The 15,927-nt window shown below is 44.5% G+C and overlaps 1 protein-coding gene across 1 annotated transcript in view; it reads right to left on the bottom strand.

Moving 5' to 3' along the window:
- The window catches only part of LOC147614243 (uncharacterized), a 64,877-nt gene that overhangs the window by 26,980 nt on the left and 21,970 nt on the right, over nucleotides 1–15,927 (bottom strand). The window contains exon 4 of the mRNA XM_086780786.1: nucleotides 12,051–12,155. Coding sequence (XP_086636912.1) covers nucleotides 12,051–12,155 — 105 coding nt within the window. The remainder of the gene's footprint in view (nucleotides 1–12,050; nucleotides 12,156–15,927) is intronic.

The following is a 15,927-nucleotide window of genomic DNA, read 5'->3' as shown; positions in this document are numbered from 1 at the left end:
CCACCTGTGTGCATCAGCCTGAGGGCAAGCGGAAGAAAGGCCAGCGCAGCCACCTGTAAGCAAGCGAAAGAGAGGCAATCAGGGCACAGTCGTCTGTGGGTAGACGTTGGAGAAGTCGCCTGGCGGACAGATGATCCAAGGTGGTCATGCACGGTCGCCTATAAACAAGAGGAGGTTCACTCCTGAGCGATGGAGAGACATCCCACGAACAGCTGGCCAGCCAACCTCATTTGCACGGAGGCGGCCAGTTCCAACGGTTCCAAGGTGGGGGGTGGGTAGGTGGCCATGCACCCACCCCCACACACGAGGGGTTCCCTCCCCACCATGACCCAAACGTGGGTGCCCACCCTACCAAGGACACCAAGTAATATTTGGGGAGGGTGTCCACTCATTAATGAGTGTGAACCTGCAACCTTATAAAAACAAAGGTTAAAAAGAATGCTATTAAATAAACAAGTGCAATACACTTACCACCTGTTCACACGCAACAAAACTCGTCAGAAGACAGAGCAAACTTCACGACTCACTGGCAGGCGTCCCTGCTCAATAAGTGGCACGTCAAACAGGCAAACACAAGAATACAAGTCATGCGAAAACAGTTCCAAACATGCAAAACATGAATGCATGTGCAAACAGTATCATGGACATATCTCCCGTTCATGAAACAAGTACTAAACATTTCTTGTTGGGGTAAAGGCATTATGCCCACCCTTGTAGTGTGTACAAGCCCATAAGTTATAGTACATAGTACACTTAGTACTTTTAATGTACTAAGTGCACTATGTGTACTAGTGCAATATACATGTGTAATAGGGGAGTCACACACTCATTCCCATGAGTTGACTTATCCCCACAACTCTCTCTCTCTCTCTCCCTTCTTTCTCTGTATGTTTGTCTCCCACATGAACTCTAACCCTAATTAACTCTCCCATTCAACTGGTATCAGAGCTCCCGTTTTGTGGAGGATCATAAGGAGTAGAGAGCTCCCTCTTGATGCCTTTAGCATCACAAAAGTCCTGAAACTTTTTGCACATTTTGCAGGGAGTCGGGCATTGACAGGTTGCATATTGCTATGGCAATCACAGGTGAGAGCTCTTCATTGCTTCACATCAAGAAGCTTGAAGGCTCACATAACTATGATATTTGGCAAACCCAGTGCTATAATGTGTTGCTCCAGAAGAAGCAGCACAAGCCTATCAAAGAAAGGGGTGTAATGCCCGCTTCTCTTACTGCTGAAGAGTGGGAAGATATGGATGAGCTGGCAAGATCTACTATCATGTTGTCTGTGTCAGACACTTTACTTTTCAGCATTCGTGAAGAGAAGACAGCTTGGGGAATGTGGCAAAGATTGCAGGACTTGTATGCCCAGCAAAGTGCCTCAAGCAAAGTGTATTGATTGAAGAAACTCATAGGTCTTCAGATGAAGGAAGGGGCTTCTATGACAGCCCATCTAAATGAGTTTAATGGTATTGTCAGCCAAGTTATAAATCAAAAGTTGGCAATGGACGATGAGTTCAAAGCCACTTTTCTCTTATGCACTTTGCCAGAGAGTTGGGACACATTCAGGACAGCCACTAGCAATTCGAATGCTATGCTGTCATATGCAGATGTTGAGGGTGCTCTTCTTCAAGAAGAGATGAACAGGAAGAACAATTCTGTTGGAAAGTCCAATGCAATGAATGCACGTGGGAGATCGCGGCAAAGGAGAAAAAGCCAAGAACGGGGAAGGAGCAAGTCCCGCTCCAAAAAGGACTTGGAATGCCATTATTGTGGCAAGAAGGGACACATCAAAAAGCAATGCTACAAATGGAAAAATGATCAAAAGGAAAAGGGAAAAGGCAAAGACAAAGACAAAGATGAAGCCAAAGATGTAAAGCCAAAGGGCAAAAGTGGAGTCAAGATTGAAGAAATCAATGTGTCACATGCAGGTGACAGTGAGGATGAGGTCCTATTCACGTCTTCACTCGATGCCCGTTCACTTCTTACAGGAGATGGTCATGGTATGCACTCATGGATCATTGATTCAGGTGCCTCCTTCATGTCACAGGTTGCAGAGACTTGTTTGTCAGGTATACTGCTGGCAATGAAGGAGTAGTTTATTTGGGTGATAACCATGCATGCAAGATTCTTGGCAGAGGTGATGTGAGGCTTGTGTTTTCAGATGGCTCACAGCTTATGCTCCATGATGTCAGGCATGTGCCTGAGATCAAGAAGAACCTGCTTTCTACTGGACAGCTTGATGATGCTGATTATGTTACCACATTTGGTCGTGGAAAGTGGAAGATTAGTAAGGGCTCACTGGTTGTTGCCAAAGGCTCTAAGGTGGACACTCTTTATTTCATGCATGCAGGTGTTTGTCACCATGCTAATGTAAATGCAACCGAGCTGCCGGAAATCTCTATGTGGCATAGCCAGTTGGGACACATGAGTGTCAAAGGAATGGAGCAATTGTCTCGTTTGGGTTACTTGCCTTCTCTAAAGTTTTCAAGTTTTCAGTTTTGTGAGCATTGTATATATGGCAGGCAACTCCAGTGCCCCCACAAGAAAGCTCTTGGACAGAAAGATGCTCAGTTAGAGCTTGTGCATGCAGATGTATGTGAGATGCCTCAGCTTTCTTTGGGAGGGGCAAAATATTTTGTGTCTTTTATTGATGATGCCACACACAAGGTGTGGGTTTATCCTCTTCGTTTGAAGAGTGATACATTCTCAATGTTTCAGGAGTTTGTTGCTCTTGTTGAGAATCAAACTGGCAAAACACTGAAGGCTTTGCGTTCCGACAATGGTGGAGAGTATATGTCCAAACAGTTTCAGGACTTTTGTGATGCTAAAGGCATCAAGAGGGAGCTCTCTACTCCTTATGATCCTCCACAAAACGGGACAGCAGAGAGGATGAACAGGACCATTCAGGAGAAGGTCCGTTCTATGTTGTCACATGCTGCATTACCTCATGGTTTTTGGGCTGAAGCTGTTATGACAGCCGATTATCTTATAAACAGGTCACCTAACACGAGGCTTGGTGGGAAAGTGCCAGAGGAAGTATGGACAGGGAAGCCTCCGTCATACAAGCACTTGAGAGTGTTTGGTTGCGTTGCGTACATGCACATACGCAGGGAAATGCACACCAAACTTGATCCTAAGTCTCACAAATGCATATTCCTAGGATATGGTGACAGAGGTGAAATGGGGTATAGACTTTGGGATCCCGTGAATAGAAAGATTATACACAGCAATGATGTCATTTTTGATGAAACATGCATGTATAAGGAGATTGCAAGGCAACAGGAGCCTGGCAGAGTCATCTTTGATGATGATGGACATCATGGACAACAACCAAGGGCTGTAAATCAGCCATTACAGCAGCAAAACCAGCCCTTAAATGGTGCTGAAAATGGTCCAAATGGACAGCCAAAGATGGCAGAAGATATCCCTATGGATATCCCACAGTTAGAGGAGATACCGGGCATGATTTTTCAGCCTTATGGCATGGAACAGGAGCCACCAATAGGTGATATGCAGGCTGGACAGCAACCTGCAAATGACGGTCATTGGGTACGGAGGTCCACAAGACCCTCCAGAGCCCCTGACAGGTTTGTTCCAGGGGTTGACTACTTGATGCTCGCTGACTGTGGGAAGCCCTCATGTTATAAGGAGGCTTTACAGAGGGCAGACAAGGCTCTTTGGGAGCGTGCCATGAAGTCAGAGATGGATTCTCTACACAAAAATGGAACATGGAAGTTGGTGCATTTGCCTGCAGGCAAGAAGGTTTTGCCATGCAAGTGGGTTTACAGGCTCAAAGTTGCACCTGATGCAAAGCCAAGATACAAAGCCAGGTTAGTGGCTAAGGGCTTCAAGCAGAAATATGGTGTGGACTTTGAAGAGATCTTCTCTCCAGTGGTCAAAATGACCACACTTAGAGCTGTATTAGCTTTGGTTGCACTTGATGATCTGGACTTGATTCAGATGGATGTGAAGACTGCTTTTCTTCACGGTGATCTCCATGAGGAGATATATATGCAACAGCCAGAGGATTATGCACTGAGTGGAAAGGAGAAGCTTGTATGCAAGCTGAAAAAGAGTCTTTATGGGCTCAAACAGGCACCAAGGGAATGGTATCATAAATTTGATACATTCATGAAATCTCAAAATTTCAGGAGAAGTGACATAGATCACTGCTTATACACCAAGAAAGCTTTGGATGGCAGTCTATTGATCCTCATCTTGTATGTTGATGATATGTTGATTGCCGGGAAATCTCGTAAAGAGATGGATGCCTTGAAGAAGAGGCTGCATCAAACCTTTGATATGAAGGATTTGGGTGATGCAAATCTGGCATTTTTTTTTTAGATTAAACTTTTTTTCTAAGTTTAAAGGTCTCCTCTAAGGTTTAAAGGTGTTTTTTTTAAGAAAGCAGAATATATATATCCATATATATATATATATATATTTATATATATATACATATATATATATATACATATATATTTTAAACACACAAAAGCAAAAGCTCAAGTAGCTTTTGGGGACAGTTATATAAACCCCTTAAGTGGGCTTCTTGCCACACATCTCTCGAGTTTTCAAGCTCTCAAGCTCTCAAGTTCTCTCGCATTATTCTTGTGCAAGATCGAATTCTCTCCCCACTTGCCCTCTTCACGATGTCGACCCAAGAATCGGAGTTGGAGCCCCTTGTCGAACGCAAAGGCTTGCCGGCTACGGAAGATACCGATGCCGATCTTTTTGACAATTATGTGTCAAAATCAGATTTCCAAAAATTCAAAGTAGCTCTCGAAGCTTCTTCTTCGGAACGTCAGGCACAAATCGCCGCGCCCAGATGCAAGCTTTGCAGAACTCCATCTCTCTCTTGACCACTGCCCTCTCTACTTTTTCGGGTATGGATACCTTGGCCTCTGCTTTAGGCCCCAACATTACTCTGGAACAGTTCGGGGCCGAGCAAAAGCAGCGTACCAAGGAGATCGTGGACACTTGGGTACATAAGTGGCAAGTCCATTTTCAGTTTCATCCATATGATGATGGAAAAAAGATCCAGTTAGCAGCAGGTTTCCTCTCAGGCAAAGCTTTGCTAGGAACTCAACCCTAAGCCAACAACTTGGGCACAATTCGAAGACGTCTTCAAGAAGGAATTCCTAAAGAAAGAGAATGATTATGATGTTGTTGCCCGGTTTACAGCTTTGACCATGACCTCGCAGCACCTCACTTACGAGATCTACCGCCAGAAGTTTAGGGACTTGCAGATGAAAGCTACAAAGATGGATCCCACTACTCTTTTGGCGTTCTTCGTAGCTGGTTTACCAGACTCATACCGTTTACAAGTTAAAAATAACAAATGCAAAACATTGGACGAAGCCATTCATTCAGCTCGTATCTATGATGATACAATGGTCTCTTCCAAGTCTAAACCCATTACCGAGCAGGGGAACAAGCATAGAAGAAAGTTCTCCGCACCTATGGCTAACACGAGTAAAGGAAAGTCTTCGGACCAACCTTCGAAGAATTCAAGTTCGACACCAGCGAAGAAGAAATGACTCCTTAAGGCTTTAAAGCTCAAGGAGGAGGGACGTTATTTTATCTGCAAAGGAAAAGGACACATGCGTAACGAGTGCCTGAAGCAAAAGGGTGCGAAGACCAACGCAGGACCCAAGCCAAAGGCAGCTAATCAGTTGTCTTTGACAAGTACGTCAGTTATTGTACTTTCTCGCCCTAGTACATGTTCTGATTGTCTGTTCAACTCTAAAGTATTTGGCTTGCATGATCTTCTCCGAGTTCCTCAGATCATCCTCAATCTGATGGCCAGACAGAAAGAGTGAATCAGATTTTGGAGGATATGCTTCGGGCATATGTATCCAAAAGACAGAGTTCATGGGAGGATTATCTTTCTATGTTAGAATTTGCATATAACAGTACTAAGCAACGAGTACAGGATTTAGTCCTTTCATGCTTATGTATGGTTTTCAACCTAGATTACATGTTACAATAAGATTCTCACGACTTCAGCATGATGCAGCACGTAATTTTTTGCAAGGTATGCAAGAAATGTTACAAGTTGCGAAGGAATCTATTAGAAGTGCTCAAGACCGAGACAGATTTTATTCTAATAGACATCGTTCATCCAGAGGGTTCTCTGAAGGAACGATGGTGTATTTGCGAGTTCCCAAAGATTCCGAGACTTTACGGACAGGTTGACCTCCGAAATCATTCCCTAGATACTGTGGACCATTTCGTATTACACGAAGGATTGGTTCAGGTGCATATGAATTGGATTTGCCTTCTCATGTGAAAGTTCATCCTGTATTTCATGTCAGTAGACTTAAGGAAGTACTGGGTGGAACAGACTAGTTAGTTACTCAAGAAAATCATAGATGTCGAGGACATGACATTTGTTCCGCACGAACCTGAAAAGATTCTTGAATTTCGTGAAAGAAGATTGCGTAATACGCTTATCACGGAATACAAGATCAAGTGGAAGGATCGTGTTGAGGAGGACGCTACATGGGAGACATTGACTACTCTTCAGAGAGATTACCTTGGCTTTTTAGTGAGCTCAGGAGTGAGCTCTTAGAGGAAGGGGAGTATGTCATGTGCACAGTGTGTATCTACCATGTGCTACACGCACGCAAGACTAACTTCGAGGTTTGGGGAAGCTTGGAGCTAGGCAAGCTGATTGGCGAGCTGAGTTAGGGATAGACTAACAGGCGGGTGCCCAAGTGTGGACGCCCGATGACCGGCCAAGAGCCTATAAAAGGGTGGCCAAGGTTAGTCATTAGTCATATAGAGTCTCGCGAGATTTGTGAGAGCTCTATGGTCTGGAGCCTAGATCTAGTGCAGACGTGCAACTGCTTTACGCAACCAAGGCCGGCAGCAATCTCGAGGCCTGCGAGGGTAGCTTCGTGGCGGTATGGGACGTCGCGAGGTAGAGATTGGTCGGTACGTCAACCTAGTTAGCTCAGCTCGTGGCTCGGTGGGGACAGCCAAGACTGTGGGCTTGCCAACGACTGTCGTGGTTGGGAGGTGAGTCAGGCCTGCACCCCCTTCTTGTTTATTTGTTTGTTTGCAGGTTTCGAGTCTCGAACCAGGAGCGTTCTACAAGGAGATCCGGTGGGGTTTTGACAAGTGCACAGAGCAGTTCTTGGGCTGTTTTGGTGTCTAGGTTTTTCAGAGGGGTGGTTCAACCTCGCGCAGTTCAGATACCCACTCTTCCAACTTTTCCTTCAAATGCCAAGTTGGATGGCACAAACTACAACATCTGAAAAGTCACGGTGGAAGCAGTCGTGGAGACATACGATCTTCTGGAGTTCATCACTCAACCGGTCCTCCACCTAACCCAGACACCGTAGCGGATGAGGATATGAGGGATGGCGTAGAGTTATCTCCAAGTCATGTGCTGTGTGGCACCGCTGTCCAAAATCCGTAGAGGAGAGTGGGAACAAGAAGGAAAAGCCTAATCTACCTGGATGGGGGAGTGTCGAACTCCAGATCAATCAGGGTAACGAAAGCTAACTCCTCCACAACTTTGGTGGATGAGCTCGCCCCTTTGTCCTTTGACTTCCAAGCCCCGCATGCGACTCCGGCATTGTCCCAATAAGTGCCCTTATTTGTAGTAGTAATCACAAACCTTATGGTTGCCAGAAGAATTAGGAGCTGAAGACCCCTTTGGCTTAGCATCCTTAGAGTCCTTGGAGTCCTTAGAGTCCTTAGAGGGACATGCCTCACCTTTGCCTTTGTTAGGCTGCCCCCCCTCTCTATCCAATGAAAGCTTTCTTTGAAAAAGAATCCTTGAATCTTCTCTCCTGATCAAGAACCTAGGCACCAGCTCATCCCAAGTAATGGTTTCCGTTCGTCCTGAGGTAAGAAGTGAAGAATAGATGCCCTTATATTTTGGGTGCAAGTGAGCAAGTAGCCAGACGGCCATATCTTTAGCGGAAATCTCCTTCCCGCACCTAGAAATCTCAAATCGCTATGACTCCAGTTTGTTGATGTGATCTCGCATGGAAGTAGAATCATTGGGTGAAAGCTTCAACATTTGTTGCTCCACGGAAACTCTCTTCATGGGTGTCTTCCGGTCGTAGATGTCGGAGAGTACCTTCGAGGCAACACGTGCATGGGTATCCTGTTTGATGTGAGCGATCACTGAGGGTTGAGAGTTCAGAAGGATGAATGACTAAGCACGGGAATTAATCCGATCCCGTAGAGCAGCTTCGTGTGTAAGGGTCCTCATTCTTGGTGGTGAAGGGACAATGCCCCTCATTCCAAATGGGAATGGAGGGAAGTACACCTCGAGAGTGCTATATGTGCTAGATTTAGGATTTCATCTCCCTTTTTGTACATGAGATTTGCGAATTGGGCACTAAGGTGGAATTTCTGGAGGCCTCTGTATAGTCATATGTGACCCTCTCACTAATAGGATCCCATGGCAAGGCATCGAGGACCATGTCCTCTACAAACTCATGGCTCTTTACTCTCACACAGGTACCTGCACAGGCGATCTTTGGCATCCTAGATTTGGACATCTTCATTTGGACCTTTACACCGACTACTCGGATGGAGACCATACGGACAGTTCTTGGTCTTGTTGCACACGCTCATTGGCCAATCTTCCAGATGGATGTCAAGTCGGCATTCCTCAAGGGGGAGCTAAAGGAGGAAGTTTATGTGGAACAGCCCCTGGGATTTCAAGTTTTTGGCTCCAAAGGTATGGTCTATAGGCTAAAAAAGGCCTTACATGGTTTGAAACAATCCCCTAGGACTTGGTATGAGAAGATTGATGCTTTCTTTCAACAGAAGGATTTCAAGGGGTCGACAGCTGATCAAAATCTCTACATCTATCCCTAGAAAGGGTTGTATACTCTTATCATTCTTTATGTGGACAACTTGATCATCACAGGCAACCATACAATGCACATTGCTTAGACAAAAGCTGCCCTCAGTAAGGAATTTGAGATGACAGATCTCAAATTGCTTCACTTCTTTCTTGGATTGGAGATTTTTCAGCGCTCCAATGGCATATTCATTTCTTAGCAACAGTATGCTTTACTCTTGGATCTGGAGCCATTTCATGGACCAGTAAAAAGCAGCCTACAGTGGCGCTTTCATTGACTGAGGTGGAGTATCGAGCGGCCTGTTCAACTGCTTGTGAGGTGATTTGGTTGCGACGGCTACTTGAAGAGATCGGTTTTCGACAGCAACAATCTACCCTTATCTCATGCGACAACCAAAGTTGCATAGCTATTGCTAAGAATCCGGTATTTCATGCACGGACCAAGCATATAGAGATCTAGTACCACTTTGTGCAGGAGCGGATCTTGGAGGGAGAAATATCCTTGAATATTGTCCTACCGAGGACAATGCTGCAGACTTATTCACCAAAGGATTGTCTCGGTCAGCTATTGACATTCATGGACAGCTCCTTGGGCCTTGGGCCACCTCCAAGACCTGAGAGGGGGTGTTGGTGTCTATAGGGACCCTTTCCATGCTCAGGCACCCCCATTTTTCCCCATATTTTTATGGGCCTTTGATGTGGGTTGCCCACCCTTTTATGGCTTTTTATGCCTATTTTCAAGTCATGTAGGAGGTAGTCGGCCGGCTCATATGGAGTATATATATATGCTGCCCTCTTCCTCACTTTTCATCATCATTTTTTATCATTTCGTGAGCACCTTCAGCTCTCTGCATGCCTACGGGCTGGTTGTATCCATCTTTTCTTGAGGATTAGTGCATCAGCGTTTTGCTGTTTTCTCTCATCTCTCTCTTGGAGCTTCAGCATTTTTGTCATTCATCTACATCTTTCCACTGACCTCTAACAGTTTCTAAAGGGCTCAGCTGCCCATTGGTGGATCTCTGAAAAGCTTTGTAGTAGCCCTCTTTAGACATGGGAGGACTTCAAAGAGAGGTTCTATGCACAGTTCTTGCCTCCCAATGCTATGGAGAAGATCATGAGCAAATGGAATAAGATAGAGCAAAAAGACAATGAGTCTCTGAACAAATTTAGGAAGATCTATTTGGAGGTCTCACCATTTCTGTTTGTGGGTGAGCCTGAGAAGAAACGGAAGTTCAAGTATGGACTTCAACCGGTTTACAAATCCAGTCTTGGTATGCATCACAATGCTACCTTGCAGGACTACATAGCAGCCGCTCTTGCCACATAGCAGTTAGAGCACAAACTGCAACGTTTTGGCAAAGGAGATCATGTTTTCAAGGGCAAAGAGAGGGCTGATCATAACCTGCAAAAGGGTGGACAGCACGCTAAACAAATGCGAAAAGTAGAGGGAAGGCTATAAATTCTCAGCCCAATGCCCCTCAGAAAAAGTCCAAGTTTAGCTTGGCCCCGGAGCAAAGAGAGCAATATGTCAAAGAAGTAAAATGCTTCTCATGTGTTGGCAGCCAGGATCGCATGTTTTGTGAGTGTCCTATACGCAAGAATAAAGATAATGATACGCAACAAAAGGTTAATATGCATGCCATTCCTGATGTGCAATGGAATACAAGGAATGATGATAAAGAAAGGGTGGTTTGCAAAGCTTGGGGACAGCTTAAGGATCAGCCCGCACTCTTTATGTTTGATGACTGTGCCACATATAGTTTCATCTATGTAGAGATGGCAACCACATTGAACATTGATGTAGGGGACGCGGGACCCAAGATTGAAGCGGAGACCACCTTTGTGGGAAAGTAAGTGCAAGTGACCCCAATCATTGCGAAGTTGCGCATTCATATACAGGGGTATCTTGATCATAAAAATTTATTGGTTGCACCATGGCATGGATGTGATGTATTGCAGGGAAAACCGTGGCATCACCGCATAATGCATTGAGCCACGAAAGGAGTATAAGACAAATAGGATTGCTTTTATTCATAGAGGCCGCATGCATATTCTTGATGCTGAACAAGAGGGAAGCTCCATCCAAGTCGTATCTTACGTTCAAATTAATAAAGCAAAGAACTAAGCTCTCTACCAGTTATTACGGACCTTTCAAGGTGATCAAGCAGAACAATGAGGTTGTTTCCCAGTTTGCATTGCCTGATCATTGGAGGATTCACAATGCTTTTCACGTGAGTCTATTGCCAAAGTATGTGGAGCCAGAGCCAAAAAAAATCATGTCGCAGATGAGCTGCCAGAGGTTGATGATCTAGAGGAGGTTCTCCAGCTCGATTTATGCTCTTATGCTTTTATATATGCTTGGGATGCAGGTCGGCCAGCATCAGGGGCTATCAGCTTGCTATGGACAAATATTCATGCACAAAAACCGATATATGCTGCACTGGATATAATGCATTGTCCATATTGCTGCCTACCGCCTGGGCACTTGGCCACCTACTGCTTGGGCACCCCTGCTGGCTGCCGACAAGGTGCCAAGCACTCTCATGATGATGAGATGCTAATGGTGCTGATGATGGTGATTCTAATGATGATGTGGCGGCTGATGATGAGGATCGTCATGCTGTAGATGCTGATGGATGTGATGATGAAGATGATGCTGAGGATGTGCAGATAATTCTGCTAATGATCGTAATGCTGCTAATGCCTAATGTAGACTTAATCAAGGATTAAGGCTGTTCATGCAGAGGATTAGCCATGGCACGGGCGTGCACATGACACTGATGCTGATACTGATGATAATGATGTTGATGATGCTACTGCTGATACTGATGAAGATGACCTAAATGCTGTCCTAACTACTGTCCCAATCAGGGATTATGATGTTCCTGCTGGAGATTAGCCATAGCATGGCACAGGCATGCACGTGACGTATGAGCAACCACTTTTTATAGTGGCACCATGCAAACTCTTAATTTTTCATCAAGTTCAACAGTAGATCGGTGATATTGATATCCCAAACCGACTGCTTAAGTTTGCAAATGTAAGGGAGCCAAGAACCATCCAAAGTGCGGCCCTTTTTAAGAGAACACCTCAAGCATGAACAGCTTATAATTGCAAGATATTCCTAGCTTATCAAGAGAAAGAATTAGTGGTTTTAATGTCGCAAAACAAAGATCTTGTGAAACGCAACATGATGACAAAGATGGAATACGGCTTGCACCTCCTCTGGATTCCCCCAAAGCCTCCGCAGAAAAAAATCTGTTGTTGGAACAACTATACCAGGGGGTAGCAGTTCTGCACCATGATGAGGGCTTTCATAATTAACCTGAGAGACACGAGATTATTTAGCAATGGATTCTAGCAACAAGGTATGGCCATAAAAGACCCATCATGTTCAAAAATACAATAAACATCTTTTAAAAAATAAAAAATAAAAAAATCGTTTCTCTGGAATTGCCTCATACCAAGGTCTGGGATCCTGTGGAAATGATTAGATGTACTGAATATCAAAAAAACAAAATCCTATAGACAGCTTGATCATATCAGATAACAAAATTGTATAGTAAGACTGCATATTGCTGCTGCAACGGAATGTGCTAGAGATTGGGGCTGCGACATCTGCCTTATCTGAATGATCTGGACACTGTCTGGGGCCAGGTGTGTCACAAGGAAGGGATTATCTTCTGTATACACATGCAGGTCTCCTATCTAGATTCAGAAGCCATGGAGGTTCCAACCTCCCGCTTCAAATGGAAGCTGGAGTGTGGGCAGTGTAGTGCTTAGAACTGTATATGGAGGGTCTAAGTAACCTCCATGGCTTCTATGCTCCAAACCTTTCACGCACGACACATATGGCTTCCATGCAGAATGATGATCACTCTAGAACTAGATCCAAGGAATGATGTTTACCATGTACCTGTCTGCCAGGATAGCATGTTCTGCAAGTCTCCCCTCTAGAAGACCTAAGGCCCATCAAGCCACTATGCCCCTAGTAAGATAAACCGTTCTATCCTAGTATGAAACATAAGTAATGCAATCCTCTACCACTCTTTGGGCTTGTATGCATCCCCAAATGCAATGCTGTATGGACTCCTCCAATAAACTGCATGTTGGACACTTCGCAGTAGTGTAAGAAATTACAACTGGTTTGTTAACATACAGCAGGATCTTCACAAAAAACAAGATTCAGCAAGATAGATAGAGAATTAACTCAACTACTATTGCAAACCAAGATTACAGTTGATGACAAGAGCTTCCCACCCGTGTGGTCCCGTTAGGGCGCTTAAATGGTGATATGAAAAGACACTGAGACGGAGGCTATATGCACTGAGAAAGAAGGGTGCACAAAACAGTGAAGGTAGATCTCAACATAATGAAGCTTCCAAACACCTGTATATATACTACCCAAGGACCCGACCACATCACCTAACTGAGATAAACATAAAATCTACAGTGTAACATGCTAACTAACAGCGGAAGACTTACTAATGAGATTAACTCAATTAATCATAGATTAACGCCAAGGGAGTCCAAATCACGAGGGTAATGAGAGAGTGGTATGCAAAGCTTGGGGACAAACTAAAGATCAGTCCGCTCTCTTCATGTTTGGTGATTGTGCAATGGATAACTTCATCTCCATGCAAATGGCCACCGCATTGGGCATTGAATTAGGGACTTGGGACCCCCAATTGTAGTGGAAGCCACTTTTGTAAGCAAAGAGGTGCAAGTTACGCCTATCATAGTGAATCTGCATGTGCACATGGAAGGCTATTTGGATCATGAAAACTTTTTGGTTGCACCTCTCAATGATTGTGATGTATTGCTAGGCAAGCTATGGCACCAACGTCTTGATTCCCACAAGGATTACAAGACAAATAGAATCACTTTTATACATAAGGGCTGCATGCATGTTATTGATGCTGGCAACGGGGATACTCTATTCCCATTGTATCTCACATACATATTAATAAAGGAATGAAAAAGGGTCTTTCTGTGTACTTGATTTTTGTTCGTGATAATGCTGAACATATCGATGTGCATGTGGATACTCTTACTCAAGAAAGGCTGATATTTTTTGCTGAATTTAATGATTGTTTTGCCGATGCATTGCTAGGGGAGCTACCTCCTCCAAGACCCAAGGATCATCGTATTGATATATTGCCGGATAGTTCACCACCAAATGGACCCGCATACTGCGTGAGTGTTGTGCAACAAGAGGAGATTATGAAACGGGTAAATGAGCTTTTAGAGAAGGGTTTGGTTTAGCACCATTTTGCTCACCTATACTCCTCGTACAAAAGGACGGTCATTCCATATGTGTGTTGATTACCGGGCATTGAACAAGCTTACTATGAAGAATCGTTTTTCGATTCCACGCATAGATGACATATTTGATAAGCTTTGATGGGTCTGCATGTTTTAGCCACATAGATTTGAAGAGTGGGTATCACCAAGTGCGTGTGGTATCATAGGATATACATAAGACAACATTCCAGACAGCATTTGGACTTTCTGACTATTTGGTTATGACGTTTGGTATCACGAATGCCCTGGCAACATTCAATAGAATGATGGATCACATTTTTGAGAGCATCTAAAATTCAAAGGTATGTTCTTTAATGATATATTAATATTCTCCACAAATGAACAGGAACATAGGGCTCATTTGGCCATAGTTTTAAGAGAGTTTTGTAATAAGCATAAGCTCTTTCTAAACGCCAAAAGAGTGAGTTCTTTCTTTCGGAGATCCACTATTTGGGCGACATTGTATCTAAAGATAGCGTAAGAATGGATCCCTATTGAAGAATGCACAGGCGGAAGCATAAACAAAACAACAATGAGAGAGAGCAAAGAAGATGGAGAGAGTTGGACAAGATCACCTTTTATAATAGCAACAAGCTTTACACTCGCAATAGCCAGCAGAGGTGTTGAACAATGTGCACGGGAATGGATTAAATACCATAGTCACATGGGACGGGAAATGGGGACGGGGAACGGGGACGGAAAAGATTGAGAATGGCCATTCCCTGTGACTATAGAGTGACATGGGACGGGAATGGAAACGGGAAGATGCTGCCATCCCCAACATTCCCGAGTCTAAAAATGCCCATTCCCTGTGACTAAGTTAAATACAAGTGATGATGGGAGGCCCTTTATATAGGGAGAGGCCAGAAGCTGGCCAACTACATGATGAAGCTGGCCGACTAGCCCAAGACCAATAAATCATGTGAAAAATAGATAAATGCCCATAAAATAGACTCAATCCCATAACACTAAGATGCACTAATTCTAACGCCCCCTCTATGCAGCTCAGTGTGTGCAAGAGCCTGAAGAAGATAAGTTGATGAAGATGCAACCATGGACCCTCCAGCACCGCGAATACTCGAATCACCTGAGAGAGAGCACCCACCAACCTGTTTCCTTGAAACAAAAATGCCACCACGAACAACAAGGAACTTTGCTTGGCTACGAATTCCCACACAAGTGTGCAATGAACTCCAAGAATAGATGATGAGCTGCAGGACACACCGCGCCCATAATCCCCAACAGTGGACAGAAAACACATCACGTCCCGAAAGCCTTGAACAATGAACTCGGAACAAATCCAGTTCATAATCTTTGCTACATCAAAGATAAACATGTCCTGCCAGATGTCTAATGCTTGGAACTCCGAATCACGTTCCCCATGCACCAATAAGTGGAGCTGCAATCAACCCCCTCTCCCACCCACAAGCCTCCTCTGGCTGGAAGTACATGGGGGGAACTACATGTATACTAGAGAAGTACACCATCTGAGTCCTCCTGAGCCGGAAGCGCCCTCGGAGCCCTAGAAGTGGTACTAGAAGAATCTCTATCATTGTCATGTGTTGTGTCTTTACACATGCCTCTGATGCATCTCGAGGCACATATGTGTCAAGCCCTCATGACCCTACTATGGTTTTAATGGGATAGCCGTCCTGTTGCAAGGAAAAGGTTTATGAAGAGGAGCCCAATGCATTGACGGCTAAATTGGATCATGTAAAGAGGCAGTTGCAGGCAAGAGAAGAGGAGTTGAGGCTTCTTCATGGGAACCCGCAGGTTCACAAGCTTATTGAAGC

The sequence above is a fragment of the Cibotium barometz genome, chromosome 42 (assembly GCF_041138505.1).
Source record: "Cibotium barometz isolate CiBa-2024 chromosome 42, ASM4113850v1, whole genome shotgun sequence".
In the NCBI taxonomy this organism is placed as follows: Eukaryota; Viridiplantae; Streptophyta; class Polypodiopsida; order Cyatheales; family Cibotiaceae; genus Cibotium; species Cibotium barometz.
The sequence above is the reverse complement of the archived record's forward strand: the minus strand, read 5'-3'. Positions and strand labels throughout refer to the sequence as shown.